Source organism: Orycteropus afer, unplaced genomic scaffold (assembly GCF_000298275.1).
Source record: "Orycteropus afer afer isolate SDZICR_OR568_19922 unplaced genomic scaffold, OryAfe1.0 scaffold00008, whole genome shotgun sequence".
Taxonomy (NCBI): Eukaryota; Metazoa; Chordata; class Mammalia; order Tubulidentata; family Orycteropodidae; genus Orycteropus; species Orycteropus afer.
Window position 1 is genome coordinate 10,763,860 of NW_006921595.1, and position 27,549 is coordinate 10,791,408.

General features: G+C 40.5%; 1 protein-coding gene across 1 annotated transcript in view; it reads left to right on the plus strand.

Annotated features, from left to right (window-relative positions):
* OSBPL3 (oxysterol binding protein like 3) overlaps positions 1-27,549 on the plus strand; it is a 119,939-nt gene that overhangs the window by 85,177 nt on the left and 7,213 nt on the right. The window contains exons 15-19 of the mRNA XM_007945797.2: positions 1,809-1,946; positions 17,807-17,870; positions 22,070-22,148; positions 23,148-23,292; positions 24,476-24,620. Coding sequence (XP_007943988.1) covers positions 1,809-1,946; positions 17,807-17,870; positions 22,070-22,148; positions 23,148-23,292; positions 24,476-24,620 — 571 coding nt within the window. The remainder of the gene's footprint in view (positions 1-1,808; positions 1,947-17,806; positions 17,871-22,069; positions 22,149-23,147; positions 23,293-24,475; positions 24,621-27,549) is intronic.

The following is a 27,549-nucleotide window of genomic DNA, read 5'->3' on the forward strand; positions in this document are numbered from 1 at the left end:
GATTAGTATAGTGATTAGTATAATTGACCTTGAGAAGTTTAGAGAAAGGGCGCATACTCCAGCACAAAGCATTACGAAGGACAAGCCCAAGAGAGCATTGAGCAGGGGTCTTACCCTGTGGATTTTGTTCGCTGTTCTGTGGTCAGCTTGTGCCCCTGCATAGATTCTTTCATGTTGCCACCCAAAAGGAAGGTGCCTTCCCCCTCCCTCCTTTCTACCCCCAGAGTTACAAATTTATATAACGCAGCACTATAAAAGAATCCCCTCAGATTCTTTTATAAATTTTATTCTATTTTAAGTTGTGAAGATGAGTCAGGGTTGATTCAGCATGCCATATAGACTGTGTGACCTTACTGTTTAGCAGGTAACATATGAGGAAGCAAAGAGAGAGCAGACACCCAGGTTTCAAACACAAAGCCAGTCACAGATGGGGCTGACTTGAGCATAGTGAATGGATGTTTACAAGCTGTCTAGCTGCTCTAGAACAGTCTGAAGTGTGAGGTAGGAAGTTGGATGCTTACAGGCAACACTATATTGGGAAAGGTTACATGATTCATGAACATTTATGGTGAAGTCTCTCTTGGTGGTGCAAACGGTTAACATACTCAGCTACTAACTGAAAGGTTAGAGGGTCAGGCCCACCCAGAGGTGCCATGGGAAAAAGGCCTGGAAAAATCAGCCATTGAAAACCCCACGGAGCACATTCTGCTTTGACATGCTTGGGGTCACCATGAGTCAGAGCTAACTTGATGGCCACTAGGACATTTATGAAAGGCATTCAGCTTTGCTTCAGAGTAAGAAACTTCATGAACATGCTGGAAAGAAGAAACTGAGATCATTGCTCAGTCTTAGAAAGGAAATGTTACTACTTAGGTTTTGCTATTTTTTGCAGAGATAAAGAAAGGAAAAAGAAGGGGAGGAAAAAGAATGGAAAGAAAGAGGAGGAGAAGGGAGGGGAAGAGAAAACTTACATGTCTTTGGTGCCCTAAGGGATGAGTTTCAGAGAAGAGCTGATAAAAAATGGTCAGAGCCATTAAAGGATTTTGCACATTTCATGTTCATCTATAGTTTTCCTTTCCTTTTTGATTTTTCTGTTTTCCTCCAAAAAAAAAAAACCCAGAATGTTTTAAAAGGCATGGTGTTCTGTCATGTGGCTTGTTTCCCAGGTTCAGGAAATGGCTTTCAGAGATTTTCTTTTATCATACTAAGTATTTAGGTTTCTACAGTATCATATGGGAGCTCTGGTAGCATAGTGCCTAAGGCACTTGACTGCTAACCAGAAGGCTGGCGGTTCAAACCCATCAACCACTCCTCGGAAGGAAGGTTGGGCAATCTACTTCCATAGTAATACTGCCTTGGCAACCCAAGGAGGGGTCGCTATGAGTCGGGTCCGACTCGACAGCACATAACAACAACAGTATCATATTAATATTTTATAGTTAAATTTGTGATGCTTAGTCCTAAATTTTGAAAAACGTCTAAAATTTTTTTATGCTCCCTTCTCTCACTTAACCCTCAAAAGCCTTAGAAAAATACTAGGATTTTCAGATAATGCCAGGCTTCACAGTTCAAATAAGGATGTAGTTTATTTTATAAATATTGTCATCTTGATAGCCTCTACCAACTTCTGGGCATCAGAACAAATGGACTGTGTTTAAATGTTTGGTTAATTTTTTCTGGGCCCAGATGAACATTGTTTGAACCCAAATAAAACCATTGGGAAAGCAATAGAAGTTTTATTTTACTTCTTTGTTTGTGAAATCTCTTGGTGACAGAGAAATAACAAAGTTCTTTCCTCTCTATCCTAGGTGTATGTGGCAGCCTTTGTGGTATCAGCATATGCATCTAGCTATTTCCGAGCTGGGAGCAAGCCATTTAATCCGGTTCTTGGAGAAACATATGAGTGTTTTCGTGAGGACAAGGGCTTCCGTTTTTTTTCAGAACAGGTGGATATACACCCTTTTTGTTTGTTAGGAGGAGTTGCTTATACCTCTCTTTAAATGTGCTTCTGAAATCCTTATTTCCCACCTTTCCCTGGCATCAGGCAACTGAGATAATTACAGTGCTTTCAAACATAAAGAGAAGTATCAAATTCCCTTCCACTGAAACCTAAACCCACCCATGGGCATAAAGGTACTAGTGATTCTGAACCCTCACTTGGCTCTGTGCAGTGACAGCATCCTTTCGGTTTAAAGTCATAGTAAAAAGGATTTCCAAACCATGGAGCTTTTCCCAAACTGTATTTAATTCGTTGACAATCACCCTAGATCACGTACACCCCTATCAGAATACCAAACCAAAACCAAAAGCACTGCTGTTGAGTCAGTTCTGACTCATAGTGACCCTGTAGGACAGTGTAGACCTGCTTCATGTTGCTGTTGTCAGGTGCTGTCGAGTTGGCTGCGACTCATAGCGAGCCTGTGTACAACAGAACAAAACACTGCCCAGTCCTGTGCCAGCCTCACAGTCCCTGCTGTACCTGAGCCCATTGTTGAAGCCATTGTGTCTGTCAGTCCATCTCATTGAGGGCCTTCCCCTTTTTCATCAACTTTCCACTTTACCATTCTAGGGAATGGCTTTTGTGACAACATGACCAAGGTAAGTGAGACAAAGTCTGGCCAATCTTGCTCCTAAGGAGTATTATGGCTGCACTTCGTCCAGGACAGATTTGTTTTTCTGTAAATCTTTATGGAAGCAGACTGCCTCATCTTTCTCCTGCAGAGCGGCTGGGAGGTGTGAACCACTGATCTTTTGGTTAGCAGCCCAATACTTTAACCACAGAATAAAACTCAAAACCAGACTCACTTCCACGGAGTCAATTCTGACTCATAGGGACCCCCACTGGATTTCCAAGGCTGTAGAGAAGCAGACTGCCTCATCTTCCGTGGAGCAGCTGGTTGGTTCAAACCACCGACCTTTTGGTTAACAGCCAAATGTCTTAACCACTACATCACCATAGCTCCTTATACAGAATAGGCAGCACAAAATAAATGCATTATTGGTTGTGATTTAAGGGGCATTCCAGTACTTATTCATTCAATCAATCAATAGTTATTGAACATGCTGTGTTCCAGTCATTGCTCTGGGTGCTGGGATGCTGCACTGGGGTAGGGTGGTGGGCAGACAAGAATCTCTGTCCTCATCTAATGGATGGGTTTACTAAACTTATGCTGCCTGAGTTCCCATAGTCCCATTAGACTCTTGCTAAGGGTTAGCATAGAATAATGTTCAAGAACAGGGGTTCTGGAGTCAGATAGCCTAGGTTCAAATCTCAGCTATACCTCTGAGGAACTCTGTGACCCAGAGCAAGTTACTACTGTTTTTGTTACATTCTTCTTTCAAGTGGAGATGATGACAATAATAACCAGAAAAAAATCAAACTCACTGATGTCGAGTCGAACCCGACTCATAGTGACCCCTCCTTGGGTTTCCGAGGAGGTATCACTATGGAAGTAGATTGCACAACCTTCCTTCCAAGGAGTGTGGTTTGAACCACCAACCTTCTGGTTACCAGTCAAATGCCTTAGGCAGTATGCTACCAGATGATAATAGTACTTACTTTAAATGGCTTTTTGTGATTAAATGAGATACTATCTGTAGGGCACTTAGAACAGAGTCTGATAAAGAGCAGTGTCTGATAAAGTATAATCTGAGCATTTGGTTCATTGTTGATACATGATAGCATAGTTTATAATAATTATTAATATTTTTATAGTTATAATAGTATATAGTTTATAATAATAGTTTATAATAATATAATTAATAATAATAATAGTTTATAATAATAAACTAAAATAATAATGGAATATTGGGACCATCCTAAGTATCTACCTATAGGGGATTGCTTCCACTAGCTGATAAGGGTGCATTCATACTGAAAATAATAAAGTCTCCCACTCCCGACCTGTTGAGGCGGGGACCAGGCATATTCATCCTCTGTATGTCATAAACAGCAGCTTCGGAACGTTAAACATCATCGCTTTGATACATTTTTTTCCTCCCCACTCTTAGAAAAATGAGGAAAAAGAACAATGAATTGCTAAAATACTGTTTTTCTTGCTGTTACCTTTCTGCCCTCTTTATCAATTGATTTGCATTTTGGGGTTGGGAAGGAAAGAGTGGTGTGGCTGAGAAACTTAGGAAGACAGTGCTTGTCTTAACTGTAAATTACAAGCAGTGGTGTTGGAGCTCAAAGGAAAATGAATATATCCTAATCATAGCATATTTTCAGTAACTTCCCAGTTAGAAGCTAAAACTAGAAAGAAAACACTGGCTAATATTGAGGAGGTAGGTGGTTAAAGGGATAAGATGAGATATGTGGATTCAAATTCAACTAGGTTATTTAAATACCAAACCTAAAATGAAATGAGAATAAATGAAAATATAATCTGGTTACCATGGTATTATATGTACTCAAGTGAAAAAATGAAGGCCCAAAATAGCCCTAAACTGTATCAGACAGTCTGATAGGATGAATAGGTGTAAAAAAAAAAAAAAAAAAAGAAGTGGTAACATGAGCTTGTATAAAGCTAAGCTTCAATCCTGATGGGTGATGGGTCAGGGCCAAAGTCAGGATCTGCTTGTGTGTCTCCTGTGGGGGCACAGGGAAAGAAAACAGAGCTCTGGGGCACATGTGCACAAAGACGGAAAGAGGTTATGTAACTTAGTCTTTATTCCATGAAATGGATCCCAAGGAAATAAGCAAGAAAGAGATCTGGTAATTGTTAGTAGCACAGGGTATGCTGGGTGTAACACAGACAGGCTTTCAAATCCTAACTGTACCACCTACTCTCTGTGTGATCTTGCATAAGCTACTTAAACTTTCTGAGTCTCAGTTGCTTTATCTATAAAATGGGTGTGATAATGCTTGGCTCAAAGGCCCTAATAAGGCTGGAATGAAATAATACACTGATATATAAAGAATGTATGCTCAGGGTAGTAAATCTTCAGTAAATGGTTATTTATCTTTTATTTAGAGGCAACTTTAGAATACATTTGTTGAAAAGGCAAAGATGAATTTTAAGCTAGAAAGGCATATATTTGTTATAGTACATGTTTTAGTATGATAAATTAAGACATACTGTATCTACTCTAAGGAGCTCTGGTGGTATAGTAGGTAAGACATTTGGCTTTTAACCAGAAGGTCAGAGGTTAAAACCACCAGCTGCTGTGCAGGAGGAAGATGAGGCAATCTATCTCTGTAAAGATTTACAGCTTTGGAAACCCAATGGGGTCACTATGAGTTGGAACTGACTTGATGGCAATGGTTTTTGGTTTAGGTTTGGTATCTACTCTGTGGCTATGCAAAGGCTATACTTTATTGACTGTGCAAAGGCATTTGACTGTGTGGAACATAAATTATGGATAACACTGAGAAGAATAGGAATTCTGGAACACTTAATTGTGCTCATGAAGAACCTGTACATAGACCAAGAGGCAGTCATTTAAACAGAATAAGGGATACTGCATGTTTTAAAATCAGGAAAGGTGTGTCAGGATTGTATCCTTTCACCATACTTATTCACACTGTACTCTGACTTTATGAAGAAAAATGTGGCATCAGGATTGGATGAAGACTCATTAACAACCTGCAATATGACCTGCCATATGCAGATGACAACAGTGTTGCTTGCTGAGGTGAAGAAGACTTACAGTACTTACTGATGAAGATCAAAGACTACAACCTTTAGTATGGATTATACCTCAACATAGGAGCTCTGGTAGCATAGTGGCTAAAGCACTTGACTGCTAACCAGAAGGCTGGCGGTTCAAACCCACCAGCCACTCCTCGGAAGGAAGGTTGGGCAATCCTACTTCCGTAGTGATACTGCCTCGGAAACCCAAAGAGGGGTCACTATGAGTTGGGGCCGACTCGACGGCACATAACAACAACAACAACATACCTCAACATAAAGAAAACAAAAGTCCTCACAATTGGACCAATATGCAACATCATGATAAACAAAGAAAATATTGAAGTTGTCAAGGATTTCATTTTACGTGGATGCACAGTCAATGCCCACAGAAGAAGCAGTCATAAATGAAATGATCATTGTCCTAGACACATCTGCTACAAAAGATCTCTTTACAGTGTTAAAGAGCAAAGATGCCACTTTATGGACTAAAGTGCACCTGACCTAAGCCATGGTATTTTCAGTTGCCTCATATGCATATGAAAGCTGGACAGTGAATAAGGAAGACTGAAGAGGAATTGATGCCTTTGAATTATGATATTGGGGGGAAAATAGTGAATTTACCGTGGACTGCCAGAAGAACAAGTGAATCTGTCTTGGGAGATGTACAGCCAGAATGCTCCTTAGAAATGAGGATGGCAAGACTGCATGTCACTTACTTTGCACATGTTACCAGAGGGACCAGCCCCTGGAGCAGGACATTATGCTTAGTAAAATAGAGGGTCAGTGAAAAAGAGGAAGACCTTCTGTGAGCTGAATTGACACAGTGGCTGCAACAGTGGGCTCAAGTACAGCAGCAATTGTGAGGATGCTGTAGGATCAGGCAGTGTTTCATTCTGTTGTACATAGAGTCACTATGAGTTGGGACCTACTTACTGGCACCTAACAACAATAACAACAACCTCTGTACTATACTCCCTGGCAGAAAGCCAGTCATCAGGTGCCCAGGAGTCCTCATGACTAGTTTTACCACAGACCACGGTAATTGCCCAGCCCTGATCCTTTATCTAGAATTTAGCCTTAGTAGCCTCAGACAAAACAAAACAAAACAAAAAAACCCAAACTCATTACTGTCAAGTCGATTCGGACTCATAGAGACCCCTCCTTGGGTTTCCGAGGCAGTATCTCTACAGAAAGAGATTGCCCAGTCTTCCTTCTGAGGAGTGGCTGGTGGGTTTGAACCACTAGCCTTCTGCTTAGCAATCGGACACCTTAGGCACTACACCAGAGCCTCAGACAGTTGTTTTTTTAATACACCCAAGAGTGGATCATTCTCTCAGAGACAGAATTATACTAGCTAAGCTTACAAGAGACTGATGTATATTCATTTACTGTGAAAAATATAACTACCATGGGGACCACAAGGATTTCACCAGCAAGACCAGGACATGCATTCCCTTTAAGGAGATTACCTGCTTATAGAGAAAATATAATCCTCATGTGAGTGTACAGTGAGAGATGTCTGCAACATCCCATGTACCTGGCTGCATACTGCCCCAGGAGTGGGAGGGGTTTTGAGCCAGGGCCCTTCATTTCCTGTCCAGCAGGAGACACATTAGCTTCTACATCCCTTGTTGGTTATGCTGACCAGCTGACATGTTATACACAAATACCTTGTTATTTAACACATCTAAAAAGAATACCCAGAACATTTGTTCTGTTTCATGCTGGTTCCTCACAATATAGCTTTTTCTACTTCAGGCTCAGGACACATTCTGCCCTTAAGGAGGCTGCATCATGCTGCCCTCATCCATTCTGTTTTGATCATATACTTCAACTTCCAGAGTTTGGGGATTTCTTTGCTTTCTTGTACCTCTTTACAATAAGTAATAGTTTCTAAATGGCTAATATAGTAAGCTGGGCAGGACCTGTAAATTAATATTTTAGATTGGAAGTTTATTCTGAGGAGAACATTGATGAAAATCTTATCTCCAAGCCAACAGACTTGGAAAGAAACAAGAATAACTCAACTTTCTGTGAAGTTTTCTTGTCAACAGAATTGGGATTTGAAAAGTGATGGCTATCCCTTCCCTCCAGGGTGCTGGGTTGTGTTGCTTTGTGGTTTTGATGGGTGATATGTGGATGTTTGGGGTGATGAGTGACAAACCTGAATGAATTGGTACTTCATGACTGCCTCTCTTGTTTCTCATCACAGAGACCCAAAAACATATAATCAAAAGGACTCATGTGGTCAGAAACCAAAGCATTTACAGTTCAAATTTTCCTTGTAACAATTAAATGTTGTTATTGTTAGGTGCTGTCGAGTGGGCTCCAACTCATAGCAACCCTGTGCACAGCAGCATGAGACACTGCCTGGTCCTGTGCCAGCCTCACGATTCTTGCTAAACCTGAGCCCCTCATTGCAGCCAATGTGTCAGTCCATCTCGATTAGGGCCTTCCACTTCTTTGTTGACCCTCCACTTTACCAAGCATGATATCCTTCTCTAGGGAATGGTTCCACTTGACAACATGACCAAAGTAGATGAGACAAAGTCTGGCCATTCTCACTTCCAAGGAGCATTCCAGGTACACTTCTTCCAGGACAGATCTGTTAGTCCTTTTAGCAGTCCATGGCACTCTTAGTATTCTTTGTCAACACCACAACTCAAAAGCATCAACTCTTCTTCAGTCTTCCTTATTCATTGTCCAGCTCTCACATGCATAGGAGGTGATTGAAAATACCATCACTTGTGTCAGGTGCATCTTAGTCTTCAAGGAGATATCTTTGCTCTTCATCACTTGAAAGAGATCTTTTGCTGCTTCCATGATTGTAGAACCAAGTAATATGAAGTCCTTGACAACTTCAGTCTTTTCTCCATCCATCATGAAGCTGTTTATTGGACCAGTTGTGAGGATTTTTGTTTTCTTTATATTGAAGTATAATCCATACTGTGGGAGCTCTGGTAGCATAGTGGCTAAGGCACTAGCCTGCTAACCAGACAGCTGGCGGTTCAAACCCACCAGCCACTCCTCGGAAGGAAGGTTGGGCAACCCTACTTCTGTAGTGATACTGCCTCGGAAACCCAAGGAGGGGTCGCTATGAGTCGGGTTTGACTCGACGGCACATAACAACATGACAACAACAATCCATACTGCAGACTGTAGTCTTTAATCTTCATCAATAAGTGCTTCAAGTCATCCTCACTTTCTGCAAGCAAAGTTGTGTCGTCTGCATATCACAGGTTGTTAATGAGTCTTCCTCCAATCTTGATGCCATGTCCTTCTTCATATAATCCAGCTTCTCAGATTATTTGCTCAGCATACAAGTTGAATAAGTGTGGTGAAAGGATACAACCCTGACACACTCCCTTCCTGATTTTATACCATGGAGCATCCCCTTGTTCTGTTAGAATGACAGCCTCCTGATCTATGTACAGGTTCCTCATGAGTACAATCAAGTGTTCTGGAATTCCCATTCTTCTCAGTGTTACCCACAATTTGTTATGATCCACACAATCAAGTGCTTTTGCACAGTCAATAAAACATCAGTAAACATCTTTCTGGTATTCTTTGCTTTCAGCTAAGATCCATCTGGCATCAGCAATGATATCCCTCATTCCACGTCCTCTTCTGAATCCAGCTTGCATTTCTGAAAGCTCTCTGTCAATGTACTGCTGCAACCATTTTTTAATTATCTTCAGTAAGATTTTACTTGCATATGATACTGTTCAATAATTTCCATATTCTGTGGTATCACCTTTCTTTGGAATGGGTACAAATATGGATCTCTTCCAGTCAGTTGGCCAGGTAGCTATCTTCCAAATCTCTTGGCATAGCCGAGTGAGTGCCTCCAGCAGGGCATCCATTTGTTGAAACATCTCAGTGGGTATTCCATCAATTCCTGGAGCCTTGTTCTTTGCCATTTCCTTCAGTGAAGCTTCGACTTCTTCCTTCAGTACCATTGGTTCTTGCTCATATGCCACCTCTCAAGTGGATGAAGATCCATCAGGTATTTTTGGTACAGTGACTCTTTATTCCTTCCATCTTCTTTTGATGTTTCCTGCATCATTCAATATTTTGCCCATAGAATCTTGCAGTATTGCAACTCTAGGCTAAAATTTTTTCCTCAGTTCTTTCAGCTTGAGAAATGCCAAGTGTGTTCTTCCCTTTTGGTTTTCTAACTCCAGGTCTTTGCACATTTCATTATAATAATTGACTTTGTCTTCTTGAGCTGCCCTTTGAAATCTTCTGTTCATCTCTTTTATCTTGTCATTTCTTCCATTTGCTTTAGCTACTCTCTGCTCAAGGGCAAGTTTCAGAGTCTCTTCTGACATCCATTTTGGTCTTTTCTTCCTTTCTTGTCTTTTTAATGACCTCTTGCTTTCTTGGAGCTCTGGTAGCATAGTGCCTAAGGCAGTTGACTGCTAACCAGAAGGCTGGAGGCTCAAACCCATCAGCCACTCCTCAGAAGGAAGGTTGGGCAATCTACTTCCGTAGTGATACCACCTCTGAAACCCAAGGAGGGGTTGCTATGAGTCGAAGCAACTCGACAGCACATAACAACAACAACAACTTGCTTTCTTCATGGATAATGTTCTTGATGTCATCCCACAGTTCCTCTGGTTTTTGGTTACTGGTGTTCAGTCCATCAAATCTATTTTTAGATGGTCTCTAAATTTAGGAGGGATGTTATCAAGGTCATATTTTGGCTCTCATGGACTTTAACTTCAACATGAACTTGCATATGAACAGCTGATGGTCTGTTCGACAGTCAGCTCCTGTCCTTGTTTTGGCTGAAGGTATTGAACTTCTCCATTTCCTCTTTCCACAGATGTAGTCAATCTGATTCCTGTGCAGTCCATCAGGCAAAGTCTGCATAGCTGTCATTTATGTTGTTGAAGATATTTGCAAAGAATAAGTCATTGGTCTTGCAGAATTCTGTCATGCCATCTCCAGCATTATTTCTATTACCAAGGCCATATTTTCCAACTGCCAGTGACTCTTCTTTGTTTCCAACTTTTGCATTCCAGTCACCAGTGATAATCATCACATCTTGATTGCATGTTCAGTCAATTTCAGACTGCAGAAATTGGTAGCAATCTTCAATTTCCTCATCTTTGGCTTTGGTGGCTGGTGCATAGATTTGAATAATAGTAGTAGTAACTGGTCTTCCTTATAGGCAAATGGATATTAGCCTATCACTGACAGCATTGTACTTCAGGACAGATCTTGAAACAGTATGTGACGATGAATGCCACTCCATTCCTCTTCAATTTGTCATTCCCAGCATAGTAGAACATATAGTCATCTGATTCAAAATGGCCAAAACCAGTCCATTTCAGTTCACTAATGCCTAGGATATTGATCTTTATGCATTCCATTTCATTTTTGACAACTTCCAATTTTCCTTGATCCATACTTCGTATGTCCCATGTTCTGATTATTAATGGATGTTTGCAGTTGTTTCTTCTCATTTTGAGTCGTGCCACATCAGCCAATGGAGATCCCAAAAGCTTTACTCCATCCATATCATTAAGGTCATCTCTACTCTGAGGAGTCAGCTCTTCCCCAGTGATATTTTGAGTGCCTTCCAACCTGATAAGCTCATCTTCCAGCACTATATCGGACAGTGTTTCAGGCTATCGTAAGGTTTTCACTGACCAGTTCTTTGAAAAGTAGATGGCCTCTTCCTTCTTCCAAATCTTTCTTAGTCTGGAAGCTCTGCTGAAACCTGTCTACCATGAGTAACTCTGCTGGCATTTTGCAGCACTGGTGGCATAGCTTCCAACTCCACAGCAACACACAAGCCACCACAGATGACAAACTGACAGACAAGTTCAACATTAGGATTGTTTGTGTTAGTTGCCATCAAGTTGATTCCGACTCACAGCGATCCTGTGTACGCAGAGTAGAACTGCTCCATAGAGTTTTCAAAGCTGTGAACTTTTGGAAGCAGATTGCCAGACCTGTCTTCTGAAGTGCTTCTGGGTGACTTCCAGCTGCCAGCTTTTCAGCTGTTACAGTGCTGTATTCTTTTCAAACTTGTACATTATCTTATTTAAACCTCAGAATAGCCCCATGTGTCAGACAAGGCAGAGATCTCTTACAGTTGAGGAAAGAGGGGTCTAGAGGGGTTAGTTTTCCATACCCCTCACCTCATGGGAGAACCCAGCCCCTCTGCCTTCTAGTCCAGCGTCCTTTCTTCCTTACCCTTTTTGGGGTCTTGTGTAGATCTGGAGTTCCTGGGTGGTGCAAATGGTTAACACATTTGTCTGCTAAGCAAAAGTTTGAAGTTCGAGTCCACCCAGAGGACCTTGGAAAGAAGGGCCTAGCAATCTATTTCCAAAAGATCAGCCATTGAAAACCCTATGGTGAGCACTTCTCCTCCAACACACATGAAGTTGCCGTGAGTCAGAGTCAACTTGATGGCAACTGGTTTTATGTAGCTCTAGTTACTGAGCTCAGAGCAACAGGAGTCATTGGCTGTAAAGGTGGGAATAGCCTTTTGTATACTGTTCAGACTATGGACTTTTACCTGTCATTGTTACTTAAACCTTTTACTCTCCAAACTCACAAGGGACTTTGTACTCAGTTCTCACAGTGAGCTGGGGAGTGGCCTTTGTGAAGGAGGAACATTCAAGGGTAAAACATTCCTGTGGTATGTACAAACCCTCTAGCTGTTCTGTTTTCTTAGGGGAGGAGTTTCCTTTGTACCAAGAAATCTGATTCAGCTGTGGCTTTCTACATAAGCCCAGAAAAAAAGGGGGAATTCATAAAGAACTTCCTTTCCTTCCTTACTGGTCAGGAACTGGGTATTCTGCTGGCAGGTTATTTCTAGTTTATTCTGCTGCTTGGCAGGGAATTAACACGCTCATTCGGAGTGTTGTCCAGGGAATGACAGCTCAGGAAACATTTCAGTTAGCTTTGCTGGCTTTTTTTAAAAAAAAAAAAAAAAAACATTTGGGAAAGGTTTAGTGTCTTAAGGATGTATAATTAAGCTATTATCTAAAAGTAGCTTTTTCTAATTACACAGAACTTGATTTGTCCAATGTTCAAGTCATTTTAATCATTTACCCACCCAGGCACCTACTGTTAGGGTGTGTTTCAGAAAAGCTGAATGGAGTTATTAAAAGTTACTAGGAACTCTAGTAGCACAGTGCCTAAGGCATCTGACTGTTAACCTAAAGGTTGGTGATTCAAACCCACCAGCCACTCCACAGAAGCAGGACTGGGCAATCTACTTCCATAAAGATTTACTGCCTCAGAAACCCAGTGGGGGTCGCTATGATTCAGAATTGACTTGATGGCTGTAGGTTTGGTTTTTTTTTTTGTTTGTTTGTTTAGCATGTAAGTGATTCCAGTGACCTCACTGCCGTGGAGTCAGATCTGACTCTTAGCAACCCCTCCTTGGGTTTCTGAGGTGGTATCACTATGGAAGTAGATTGCCCAATCTTCCTTTTGAGGCGTGGCTGATTGGTTTGAACCACCAGCCTTCTGGTTAGCAGTCACATGCCTTAGGCACTTGTTTAGCAGTCACATGCCTTAGGCACTATGCCACCAGAGCTCCCAATTCCAGTGAAGTCTTTTTTATTTTTTTTTTCCCCCTTTGCTCTGCAGGTTCAGCCCTTCTTCATATTCCTCCCTCAGAGAACTCTGAACATGCATTCTTGGACAGACTTATAAATAGCACACTTACCACTTCCCTCTTTGCACACCCGTATTGACTCTTTGGTAGTGCTTTTATCTTCTGATAGGCAGAGTTCTTTGCTACTGATTATAGTTGTACCCCCTTTTGTCTAAAGTCACTATCAGAGGGAAATTCAGACTGTTCATATACAATGAGCAATAAATCAAACATAAGGCAGCTGAACCATTGCTTTGCAATTTTTTTACGTTTTCAGGTGAAGTCATCACTTAACCTGTGTTTTTTGTTTTTTGGCAAGAAGTTATGCATTTATCAAATGAGTGATTAATTCTAATCATAGAAATGAAAAAATAACCAGCAACCACTTTCTCCCAAACATCAGGCCAGTAGCCTTGGCATCATCCGTAACTCCTCTTTCTTTTAACATCCACATTCCTATCTATCAGCAAACCCTTGGGGTGTTTCTCCAGAATATAGTCAAAGCCAGTTATTTTCTCTCCAAACCTCACCAGTGCTTGCCGCCTACCCCAAACCACCATGATCAATGACACACAAAAAAAAAACAAAACAAAACTCACTGCTGTCGACTCAACTTATAGCAACCCCTCCTTGGGTTTCCAAGGCAGTATCACTACAGAAGTAAATTGCCCAGTCTTCCTCCTAAGGAGTGGCTGGTGGGTTTGCTCTGCCAGCCTTCTGGTTAGCAGTCAAATGCCTTAGGCACTACGCCACCGGAGCACCTTGGACTATTGCAATAGTCTTATTAACTGGCCTATTATTATTCCCATAGCCTATTGCTCACCCAGCAGCCAGAATGATTGTTTGAAACAGAAGCAAGACCTGCTCTAAACCCTCCTGTGACTCCTCAAGTCACCTGTAATAAAATCCCAGGTCCTAACACAACCCTCAATGCCCTACACATCTTGCCCCTGTCACCTCTCTGGCCAGGTCTCCAACCACTTACCCTGTGACTCATTCTCCTTCAGCCTTTGTGCTTCTCTGAAAGCCTGACAAGGCATTTCTGAGCTCTTGGCGCTTGCTGTGTCCTCTGCCTGGGATGCGCTTCTCCAGAATCTGCCTCAGAGGTTTCCCTCATAGAGAGCCCTGCACTAATCACCCTGCCTGGACTAGCACTCCTACCCCACCCTCATCCTCATGCCTTGCTTTATTTTTCTTGACAGGTAACTTGGGTACTTATTTATTGTCTGTCTCACCCACTTCCACACTGAAATGTAAACTCCATGAGGGTAAGGATTTTTGCTTTGTTTGTCATTGTATCCTCGGTGACTGGAACAATATCTGACACATCATAGGTAATCAATAAGTGTTTGATAAATGGCATGAGATTAACGACCACTAGGTCCTCTCCCTCGATGATTTTTATTCTGGAGTTTACCCTTCCTTCAAGCTCCCCTAGGCTGTTGTAGGTGATCAGAAACTAGAAAAGACTATATTGTAATGTCTCTGGACAGCTTCAGGTTAGAAGTTGCAATTAAGGGGTATTTTTCTAAGTGAAAAAGATCTATATTACAAAATACACAGATACTGAAATACATTCTTTCCCTATTCACCCTTTCCCACCTACCTCGTAAAGTACATTCAAAGAATAAAATGATTCCATGAACGGGAAGAAACGCCTCAGATATACAAATAAATTACAAGAATTTTTAACTATCCAGTGAATTGGGACTAATGCAAAGAAAGATACAATGCTGGGCATTTACATGGAAAATCTTATTTTAATTTGCAAAGTCATTGGCATTAATACTATCTTACAGATGAGGTAGGGGACACTGATGGTTCAGTGGTAGAATTCTCACCTCCTTTGTGGGAGACCTACGCTCTATTCCCAGCCAGTGCACCTCATTCATAGCCACCTCTGGTCTGTCATGAGAGACATGTGTTCCTGTGATGCTGAATAGATTTCAGTGGTGTCTCCAGACTAAGACAGACTAGGAAGAAAGGCCTGGCAATCTATTTCTGAAAACCAGCCAATGAAAGCCTTGTGCATCACAATAATTTGAGCCTCAGTCAATCATGGGGATGTGTAGGACTGAGCAGTGTTTCATTCTGTTCATTTGGGGCATGAGGTTGGCATGAGTAAGGCATCAACTCCATGACAGCAAGAAGGTACCTGAGGCTTAGAGGGATAAAGAAACTTGCTCAAGGTCATGCAGCCAATAGATGAGGTACCATAGCTACATCCCAGATTTGTGGGACTCCGAAAGCTCTCTCTCACTCACTGACCTAGTGCGGCACACGGCAGATGCTCCATGAATGTTGCATGAGCACATACCTGTCAAGAAATATCTGAGAGAAATAAAACATAAATTTACATTTCCTGGGAAAGCTTTATAAACATCTTAAAAGCAATATAGACCATAAAAATCATTCCCAAAGACCTTTGTAAAGCATAGCGAAATAAGCATAATGGTTGCAATTTGAATACCGAGATTCGTTCATTCAGAATCCATCTATTCAGGCCTCTGAAGGCACTCTGCTGAGCATTGGCTCATTAATCTAACCCAGTCATTTTAAAAGGTCAAAGTTGTGTTTTTATGGGATGTATGCACACTTTATGATAGTGTTTCTTACATAATTCATATGGACAGTACATTTGTCTCTGTTTCATGGGATTTAAGAATTTTGCAGAAGAGAGTTATAGTTTTTATACAGTGTATTTTGCTTTGATGGTTCACTTTTGACCATACCTATAAAGATGCCAAATTTTTTATTCCATTATTACATTGTTTCTGCGGGAATATAGTCTGTAATAATCCATTTAAAAATATGTCTGCAGTAAGGGGAAAGGGAGCATCCCACTCCACTGCGAGGCAGGAGTTGGTGAGGTGGCAAGAAGGGAGACCTTGCTTTTCTTTTTTTTTTTTTTTTTTTCTTTCCCTGATTTAGTTTTATATGATCCCAAGATCTGTAAGTTAACTCCATTATTGTCATTGAGTTAACTTCAAGAAGAGGTTGAGGGGCATGTGGCTTTTTCCATATAAAATATCCTCAAGTTTGAATTTAAAAGAGGAAAAACAAGCCTCTGGTTTCACTAGTACTGAGTTACAGTAACAGCACATATGCTGCTCACGTGCCTTGAGTGTTATCGAAACAATGAAGTATGATTAAGGAGCCATTGTCTCTAAAGCTTCTTCTTGTTGTCATGTGCCCTTGAGTTGGAGCGACTCATAGAGACCCCTCCTTGGGTTTCTGAGGCAGTATCACTTTGGAAGTAGATTGCCCCATCTTCCTTCTGAGGAGTGACTGACTGGTGGGTTTGAACCGCCAGCCTTCTGGTTAGCAGTTAAGTGCCTCAGGTACTACTCTACCAGAGCTCCTCTTAAGCTTCTTAATTAGTGAGTAAAACAAAAGTAACTATGACCCTCTTGCCTAAAGGCAGAGAAATGGGCTGCAGTTCTCTGTTATGGGGAATTCTCTTTTCTATAACACAATTGCTTATTTACGTATTTTTATCCTTCTTGATGTGAGTTAAAAAAAATAATAATAATTCTTAACTGTGAGGTAATATTTCTTCAATAATTATTTATGTCACTTTTTATGTAGGAATATTACTCTTAAAATTTTATTGTGGATTGGTTTTCTTGTAAGTAATATGAAAAGATGCACTTTTCAAAAGAGCTAAATCTAAACCACAGAAATAGTGTTTTTGTGTTGCTTAGGAGAAGCACTTTAAAATATGTTCTGTTTGACATTTTAATTAAAGCATTTGCAGGTACTTTTAGAGCAAGCTAATGAAGATTTTGACATTGGTAGAAGACATCAGATTCTATGGTTTATGAATGGGCAGTCCTTGCATGCCTCTGTTTTTATTTTCACATATTTCAAAACGCTTCTCTGTCTTCCTCACTCACCACTCCCGCAGAGGATTCCATTCACAGCTTTTTTTTCACACCAGACTGACTAGAACAAGTTGAGAGCTAAGTGTATCAGGAGCGCCCTCGTGAGGACATACTTGTTTAAGGAAACTAAAAAGTTTTACGTTTAAGCCAACCAAACCAGTTGCTACCCCCTCAATTCTGACTCATGATGACTCTAAGTGTATCAGCGTAGAACTGTGCTCCATGAGGTTTGCATTGGCTGATTTCTGGGGACCAGATCACCTTTCTTCCAAGGCATTCTGGGTGGACTTGAACCTCCAACCTTTTGGTTAGCAGCTGAGTGTGTGAACACCTTGTACCACTTAAACCAAAAAACCAGACCCACTGCCATCAAGTCAAATTCAACTCATAGTGACCCTACAGGACAGTGTACAACTGCCCCGTAGAGTTTCCAAGGGTGTAAATCTTTATGGAAGCAGGCTGCCTCACCTCTCTTCCACGGAGCAGCTGGTAGCTTTGAACTGCTAACCTTTTGGTTTGCAGCCCAATGCTGTTACCATAGTGCCACCACCCAGGGACTCTTTAAATTCACTGCACATTATGTTAAATCTAAATGCAAGGGAGAAGAGATGGATTCCATAAGATTCAAAAGTTCATTTTTGAGATGTGTCCTTTGTTTCTTTTAGGTCAGCCATCATCCACCTATGTCTGCATGTCACGCTGAGTCTAGAAATTTTGTTTTCTGGCAAGGTAATGTGTTTATATATTTGACTTTAATTATTTTTGTAATATGATAGATTTATTCAGAAATTACCATACATGCTTGTTAAGATCAAAAGTGGCCCCTGGACTTGGGCCTTAATAGAAAAATATGTACTACTTGATTCTCTCACCTCTCATTTCTGAACCAAAATTTATATTTTTCTATTTCATAATTAAATCTTCAGTAATACCAGTTAGTTGTTCACTTTTTTAAAAAATGCTCAATTTTTATCTGGGCCACCATCATTTATTCCTGTAACGTTTCCTCTATCTTATTCCACCGCCACTTATGTCCTATGTATCCTCCATGGCCTGTAAACTCTATATCCCACAGGCATAGATCCTGAGACATTGAATAGTAATAGTTGCTTAGTAGCATCTAAACAGCAGAACAGTTTGTTGTTTTTGAAAATTTCTCATTTTATTTTGGAAATTGCATTTTACAATGCTAAGTTTTCTTCTAATGTTGTTATAAAATAATTACAAAATAATAATGTCTTTTTTATTATAGCCATACTAAGTGAGTGTGAAGTGGTATGTCATTGTAGTTTTGATTTTCACTTTTCTGCTAATATTGAGCATTTTTTTAGGTCATTATTGGCCATTTGTATTTAAATTGTATTATCTTTTATTATTGAGATAAAGTCCTTTTTTTAAAAAAATTTTTGGTTGCTTTGCTTTTAGTGTCTTATCTAGAAACCATTGCCTAATCCAAGGTCACAAAGATTTATGTCTATGTTTTTTCCTAACAGCTTTATAGCTTTAGGTGATATATTTAGCTCTTTGGTCCACTTCAAGTTAATTTTTACATATGGCATGAGGTTGCACATGGATATCCAGTTGTTCCAGCACCATTTATTCAAAAGAGGATTTTCTCCCCCATTGGATCATGTTACCACCAATTATCATTTAAGGATTTTCTTTTTTCATTGAAGAAAGAAAAGAAACTCTTATATTCACCCATATATTTACCATTTCTGGTGCTCTTCATTCCTTTGTGTAGGTCAGCATTTTCCTCAGGTATTATTTTCCTTCTCCCTAAGAGACTGCCTTTAACATTTTTTGAAGTATTGTTCTGTTGGTGATACATTCTCTTAGCTTTTATATGTCTGAAAAAGTCTTTATTTTGCCTTCATTTTGAAGTACATTTTTACTGGGTATAAAATTCTAGATTGATTTTTTTTTTTTTTTTCCTTTCATTTCTTTAAATATATTGCTGCATTGTCTTTTGGCATTGTTTCTAATGAGAAGTCAGCTGTCATTCTGATCTTTCTTCTACATATAATGTGTCCCTTTTTTTTCTCTGGCTGCTTTTAAGATTTCCTCTTTGTTTCTGATTTTAAACAATTTGGTTATAATGTGCATTAGAGACTTTTTTCTTTTTTGGCTGGGATTCACTGAGTTTTTAGATCTGTGGGATTATAGTTTTCATCAAATTTGGAAAATAAATTCACAGCCATTATTTCTTCAAATGTTTTTCAGGTCCCCACCCCCTTCTTTGTGGTGTTCCAATTACCATTGGGCTGCTTGAAATTGTTCTACAACTCACTGATACACTATTCATTTTTTTTTCTGTGGATGTTTTATTTTGGATAATTTCTCTTGCTGTATTTTTACATTCACTAGTCTTTTCTTTTGCAGTGTTTAATCTTCTGTTAATCCCATCCAGTGTATTTTTCATCTATGACATTGTATTTTTCATTTATAAAAGGTCAATGTGGGTCTTTTTTTTTTTTATCCTCTGTATCACCTTCCACTTTCCTCTACCTTCGTAAACACTGCTATTCAAAAAGTTTTCAGTTGCCAGCTTTTTCAGAAGTAAATAGTCCCATCCTTCTTCCCAATCTGTTTTCATCTGGAAGCTCTACTGAAACCTGTCCACCATTGGTGAGCCTGCTGGTATTGGAAATACCGGTGGCATTGCCTCCAGCCTCACAGCAACACGCAGGCCACCACATATGATAAACTGACAGGCAAGTGGTGATCTTGAACACATAGACTATATTGATAATCCAAAACCAAACTCACTAGTATTGAGTTGATTCTGACTCATAGTGACCCCCATTGGGTTTCCAAGGCTGTAAATCTTTATGGAAGCAGACTGCCCAATCTGTCTTCTGTGGAGCAGCTTGTGGATTTGAACCACCAACCTTCTGGTTAGCAGCCAAATGCTTTAACCACTTCACCACCAGAATGCCTTATATTTATAATAGATGTTCTAATATCCTTGTCTACTAATTGCATCATGTATGCCACTTCTGGGCCTGTTTCTACTGATTTATTTTTTTCCTTATCATGGGTTGTGTTTCCTGCATCTCTGCATGCCTGATCATTTTTATTGGATGCCAGACATTAGTATGTAGGAGTTGTTACAATGCTTTTAAATATTTCTGAGTTTTTATTTGTGGCACGATTAAGTTACTTGGAAGACATTTGATCCTTTTGAGGCTTGCTTTTATGCTTTAAATTTAGGCAGATCCAGAGTAGCTTTAATCAAGTGCTAATTTTGCCCCACTGCTGAAGCAGAGCAGATTCTACTCGATGCCCCACACACCACCAGCTTTCTTACCCAGCTGTCGGAAGCATGGACCATGAACTATTCCCAGCCCTGTATCAGCTCTGAGGATGATTCAACTTGATCCTTTCCAAAGGACTGTGCCTGACCTTGTGTGGTTTCATTGTAGTTTCATTGATCAGCTTCAGGCATGAGGGGACCCCTCTGAAGATCTTCAGAGCACTTTCTTTGCACAGCTATCTCCTCTCCAGGCCTCAGCTTTATGAATTCTATCTGCTTTGATCTCCTTGACTTTTCAAATGTCTCCTCAACTCAAGAAGTTTGTTGGTCTCTGCCTGGGTTCCACTTCTCTGTGTTTAGAAAACTTAACTCCAGTAAGCTAGGGCATACCTCATTTGTTTCATTGAGGGAATCCTATCTTATACTAACTGTTAGCTAATATCTGAAACATTTTTTTAAATATAGTTTCTCTCCTTTTTTTTAAATTTATTGTTTAAGGTGAAAAGATAGCTCCTTCCTCTGTTACTTCATCATGTCTCAAAATGGAGCTTCAGCTTGCAAATCTTTTTCACTGTTTGTTTCCTCATTTCTGCTTTTCTTTACTATGTTGCCAAACTTTCTTTTATTTAGCTGCCTTTTCTGCTAACCCTGCTGTTCTTTTTCTATTCCGTGTCTTCTTGGATGGTACAACCATTTGCCCAAGTCAGAAAATTCTGACATCTTTAAATTGTCTGTATCTTTCACAGTCTGTATGTAATTTGTCATCCAGTTCTTTCTGTTTCTACTCTGCTATTTAAATATTTAAAAGCATTGTAACAACTCCTACATACTAATGTCTGGCATCCAATAAAAATGATCAGGCATGCAGAGATGCAGGAAACACAACCCAGTCCTTTCTCTCCATCATCATTGCTATTGTCTTGGCTCTGGTCTCATCCCCTGGGCAACTGCAGTAGCCTTTTATCTTCTCTCCTTGTTTCTAATCTCTCCTACCCCTGTTCCATTCTCCATATTTCTAATTGTCTTTGCAGAATCTGTATCTAATCACGTAAGTTCCCTATTCAAACAACACCTTATTTTCCCAGTGCACACAGACCAGACTTCTTAGCCAGACTTGTAAAGCTCATTATTTTATGTTTGCAACCTGACTTCCTGTTCTTGTCTTTAGACACTCCCAGACCTACAGGGCAGAACCACACTATGCTCTGTTCCCTTGAGCAAGCTCTTTCTTCTGCCTTAATTTTTTTCTCTGCCTAGTGGATGCTGGCCTGTTCTCCAAAACCACGTTTAAATGGTCACATCTGACAAGTCTCTTCTGATGCTTCCTCCCAGCATGTTGGTCATTCTTTCCTCCTTGGTTCCATTTTACCTTATAACACATGTAGCTAGAGCCATTGCCTTTGTGTGGGTATTACCTATTTTCACTTCTGTCTGCCTTTCATGCTATGAGCTCCTCTAAGAGTAGGACTTCATCTTATAATTTCAGTTTCCCTGATTCTGTTCCTGGTTCTCAGTTGGTAATTTATAAATATTAATTGCTTTAAAAGTTATCCTATAAAATAATTTATTTTATTATGAAGACTTGGTGTGATATAATGATTGATCATTTATCCAGCCAAAGAAGTCTTTAGGTATCCTTCTAAATATGTAATGTTTGGTATTTTCATTTCAGATGTGAGATGGAAAAACAAATTTTGGGGAAAATCCATGGAAATTGTTCCAGTTGGCACAACACATGTGATTCTGCCAGCGTAAGTTTTTTGTCCATGGTTAGGAACTTAATAGAATTTTGAGGCAAGATTTACCTTTAGAAACGTGATGCCCATCTTTCCCCATGACACTGACTGTATGTGTTTTCTTTTAATCGTTGGATAGTAGGTTCAAATGTTCTTCATCTTGACAGTCTCAAGTTTCCCTCAAATTGAAATGCTTACTAGAGACCAAAGTTTCCTGAATAAACACCTTTTAAACCTGTATTTCTACTTCCCAAAAATATTAAAAATGTTAGTTTTTATTTAACATCGCTGTTCCACTTCACTGTCCAGATTCCTTTTAAGAAAGATATGACTGTAGTATTACAGAGATTATTCATACTTCTCTGTAAAGCAAAATGGCCATAGTGTAGACTCTGTAACCAGACTGCCTGGATTTGAGTGCTAGCTCTGCACTTACAACTTCTAAGTCTTAGGCACAATGCTTTGCCTTTATGATCATTGGTCCCCTTATCTGTAAAATGAGGATAACAAACAACCTACTTAATGGACCTATTGTAAAGATTAAATAAGCAATATATTTAAAGCACCTAAAGGAGCCTTGGTACATAGCACGTGCCATGTAAGTGTTTGGTCTTATTATTACTAGCTTCATAATTATTATTTAACTCCATAAGTAATATCTGAATACTTTCTCATTGTAAAAGGTTTAAGTGTATGTATTTATACATATAGATATATCGATACATATGATTGTGAAAATTCTTCTATGCAGGCTCTCAGTGTCCTCTGTAAAAGATGGAGTGGGTTATTCCTGGAGGTCACCAGGCCTCTCCAGGGTCCACAGATCTGACTGTTGTCCTCTCAGTGCATGCTTCTTTAGGGGAGTAACAGCACATAGGATGCCTCGCACAGAGTAGGCACTCACTCTGTGTTGAGTCCCTGAATGAAAGAATGAGGCCTTCATTACACGGCTCATTTTATAGGATAGCAGTACTCTTGTGGGAATCATTACTTTCCCTTTTTCCTTCTTTGTAGATTTGGAGATCATTTTGAATGGAACAAAGTGACCTCCTGCATCCATAACATCTTAAGCGGACAGAGGTGGATTGAACACTATGGGGAGATAGTCATCAAGAACCTGAGTGATGATTCCTGCCACTGCAAAGTGAATTTTATCAAGGTAACCCAGGAGGCCATGTGAGCTCTGACCCTGGAAGGGCTATAGCAGAACCAGAGCCTTGGAGCATAGGGGAGTTTTTCACCTTTACCTTTGTGACAGCAGACAAGCAGAGCCAGGACTCCCTGGTCCCAGCCCCATCTCTTTCTCCTGGACCACGGCCAAGGTCCCCTGTGGGTCTCCCCACCTCCTTCCTTATTCCCATAAGATCTTTCCTCAATATAGTAGCCAGAGGGATCCTTTAAAGCATTAGTCATGTCATATCATTTCTTTAACCAGAATCCACCAATAGCTTCCATATTACTCAGAGTGAAAGCTACCCTCGCAATGATAACAGGCCCTCTACCGTTTGTAGTCTTCTTCCTATTTTTACCTCAGCCTTGGGATGGGAAAGCCAAACCACCAGATTACGGCCTGAAAATGCCACTCAATTTTATTGGTTTCCAAATATGAATTCTGTTGCAGCTGAAAATAGTACTAAACATTTTTGATTTATGAAGAAATACCTTCTGTTCTTTCATAGAGATTTTTTTTAAGACAGCCAGGTAACTGGCTGGGAGTTTTGAAAATTTCAACTCTAGGGAGTTAGAGCTCCCTCTGCTGGCTCTAGTAAATTACTGTATAAAACCAAAAAGTCTTTTCAGACTGACCAAAACACAATGTGAATACAGGTTACATAAGGTTCCTGTGGCTTGGATGAACACACCTAGTTTTGGGAAAAATAAAAGAAACTGAAAATTCAGCAACCATCTTGATTAATTTTTGCCTAATGCCTTTGGAGAAAAGAGTAAGTGAGTTAAATTTCTTTTAAATTACCATCAGGCCACAATGACAGGGAAGACCCCCTTTGAGGGGTTGTAAAGGCCAACCACGCTATTTGGCAAATATCTAAGAGTAGAACTGAGCTTTTTCTTCCTACATTGTTGAAGTTTAAGTAGGAAAAAAAATGTATCTTGCGTAAATGTTGGTTATTCAAGTACGAACTGCAAAGAGAGTGTTAACTGTTAATTCTTATACATAACTGAAAGTACAATTGAAAACACAAAACCTAGAACTGGCAACGTATCTGTAGCATAGAACTGCTCTTGTGGTACACACTCACTCACTCCCTCTCTTTTCCTTTTCTTCGTATCTGGAATAAGTTGACCTCAAAGCACTAAACCAACAACTCTTATTTGGATTCTAGGCAAAATACTGGAGCACTAACGCCCATGAGATTGAAGGCACAGTATTTGACAAGAGTGGGAAAGCAGTGCATCGACTGTTTGGGAAATGGCATGAAAGCATCTACTGCGGTGGCTCCTCCTCATCCACTTGTGTCTGGAGAGCAAGTTAGTGCTGTGTTCCTCAGCCCAGCCCGAGGCGGGGGGGGGGGGGGGGGGGGGGGGGAAGGGTGCAACAGAGGAGCCAAGGACATCAATGTCCATCACATTCTTCAGTCTCTACCTGCTTGAACTATACTGGAGGCACTGGGCTTTATTGTATTAATCTAATTATATCTCAGACTCATTGTCATGCTTCTCAGTAACACCTCCATCTGGCTGTTAGGGCCTGAAATCTTAATTCTGGAATGAAGCCAATACCAACCCCTGATCATTCTCGGAGGGAATCTTCCAGTCAACACAGGCACTGAACATCACTCCTGGGCCTATAGTGGACACTAAGAAGGAATGTCAGTGAAATACAAGAAACCATTTTAGAGTAGGGACAAAGAGAAAAGTTTTTGGAAAGGCAGAGTGACTTGGGGTTTATACAAGGGGTCTTCCAAGTTTGCCTAATACCATGGGCCACTCTGATCTCTCCTGTGATTCCAGAAGGATGCTGAATCCTTGAGCCATCGAGGAGAAAGGCTAGGAAACCCAAATCCAGCATGTCCCCACAGTGTTTTTAAGACCTTAGTCCATCTTCTAATCTGATAAATAGGTTGTTTCCAAGTCAAAGTTATATTATAATACCATTGTTCTGAGATACATTTGTTAGGATGTTTTAGGCTGATAAAAACAAACAAAAAAAGAAAAAATCATTCTAATAGTGGTTTAAACCATTAGGTTGTGTGCTATTACTTAACAATAAGAGAAGAAATGGGTAGGCCCAGAGTGGTTTAGGCAGTGTATGTGTGTCGAGGACATAGATCATTGAGAACCCATCCTGCCTTTCCCAGTGTGTTGATGCTGTTTCCCCTCATGGTTGTAAAATGTCACAATTCAATACCATATGCCCACATGACAGCAGACCAAATAGAGAAGAGGGATGATAAAAGAGCTTCCTCTCTCCTGCCTCTTTTTTCAGGAATGAAATATTTTCCAGAAACCCCCAGCAAATATGTCTTTATATCTCAACCTGAACTGGATTCAACCCATTCCTGAACCAATTAGTGGCAAAGGGTTGGGATAGAGAAATTCAGATTGGCCTACATTCATCCTTCAGAGAAGGCACAGTGCCACATGAATAGTAGCAGTGTTCCATTAGCAAGTTAGAAAGGGAATGACTGTTGAGAAGGCACCCAGAAATGTTTCTTTCAATGGATACTAACCACATCTTCCATCATGCTCACAGAGGTTGCCATGAAGCTAGAATGAATTAGCAACAGTGGCCTTCTCTCTAGCTTCAGGGTTCAGAGACACATGTGAAATTTTATGAGTGAGATACACTATTATGGATTGAATTGTGTCCCCCTAAAATGTGTTGGAACTCTAACCCCTATACTTTGTGGATAGGCGCTTCTGGTAGCATAGTGCCTAAGGCACTTGACTGCTAACCAGAAGGCTGGAGGTTCAAACCCACCAGCCACTCCTTGGAAGGAAGGTTGGGCCATCTACTTCTGTAGTGATACTGCTTCAGCAGCCCAAGGAAGGGTCGCTATGAGTCGGGTCTGACTCCAAGGCACATAACAATAACACAACATACTTTGTGGATATAATCCAGTTTAGAAATAGGGTTTTTGTTATGTTAATTAGATCATGCCCAAGTAGAGTGTTCTAAATCTAATCACTTCTTAGTTATAAAACGATCAGGTGACACACAGAGATAGATATAAAAGGGAGAAAACAGAGACTATGCCAAGTAACCAAGGAATGCCCAGGACTACAGACAAGGAAGGAATTAACATGGCTGAGACCCTTATTGGGACTTTTAGCTTCTAGAACTGAGAGAAATTTCTGTTTTTTATAGCCACCCACTTGGTGTATCTTGTGTTATGGCAGCACCAGGTAACTAAGACATATGGCCTGTCCTTTGTTTAAACTGTATATCACAGATGAGAACGTCCTTCCTCTCTAGTGTGTTAAAGTAGTGCCTGGATGAAGGAATGCTGTTTAAATGGACGCTATTCTATTCCGTTGACTTTATGTCTTTGCATTGGCTATGAGCATTTCTGGGAGCTCTGGTAGCATAGTGCCTAAGGCATTTGACTGCTAACCAGAAGGCTGGTGGTTCAAACCCACCAGCCACTCCTCGGAAGGAAGATGGGGCAATCTACTTCCATAATGATACTGCCTCGGAAACCCAAGGAGGGATCCCTATGTTGTTGTTGTTGTTGTGTGCCGTCGAGTAGGCCCCAACTCATAGTGACCCCTCCTTGGGTTTCCGAGGCAGTATCACTATGGAAGTAGGGTTGCCCAACCTTCCAACTCGAAGGCACATGGCAACCACAACAACATGAGCCTTTCTGGCCCACCTTCCAAAAAAACCACTTTCTTCATGTACCGGTTTCCTATTGCTGTTACAATAAATTTCCACAAATTTAGTGGCTTAAAACAGCACTAATATATTATCTTACACTTCTCAAGGTCAGAAGTCCTAAACTCAAGATGTTAGCAGGGCTGTATTGTTTCTGGAGGCTTGAGAGGAGAATCTACTCTCTTGCCTTTTCTAACTGGAGGCTGCTGGCATTCCTTGGCTTGTGGCCTCTTCCTCCTTCTTCAAAGCCAGCAGAGTAACATCTTCCACTCTGTCTTTCTGATTCTGACCTTCCTGGCTTCCTCTTATAAAGGCCTTTGTGATTACATTGGACCTCCCTGGATAATCCAGGAAAACCTCTCAGTCTCAAGATCCTTAATGTAATCATGTTTGGCAAAGTCCTTTTGCCTTGCAAGGTAATATATTCACAGGTTCCAGGGATTAGGACATGGACATCTTTGGAAGGCCATTATTTGGTCTACCAATATTCGCTCTCTGTTGGCTGCTGAGGTGGGGGCAGAGGCAGATTTTTAAAGGCACAATAGGAAGCTTTTCCATTATGTTCACACTTAATATATAAGA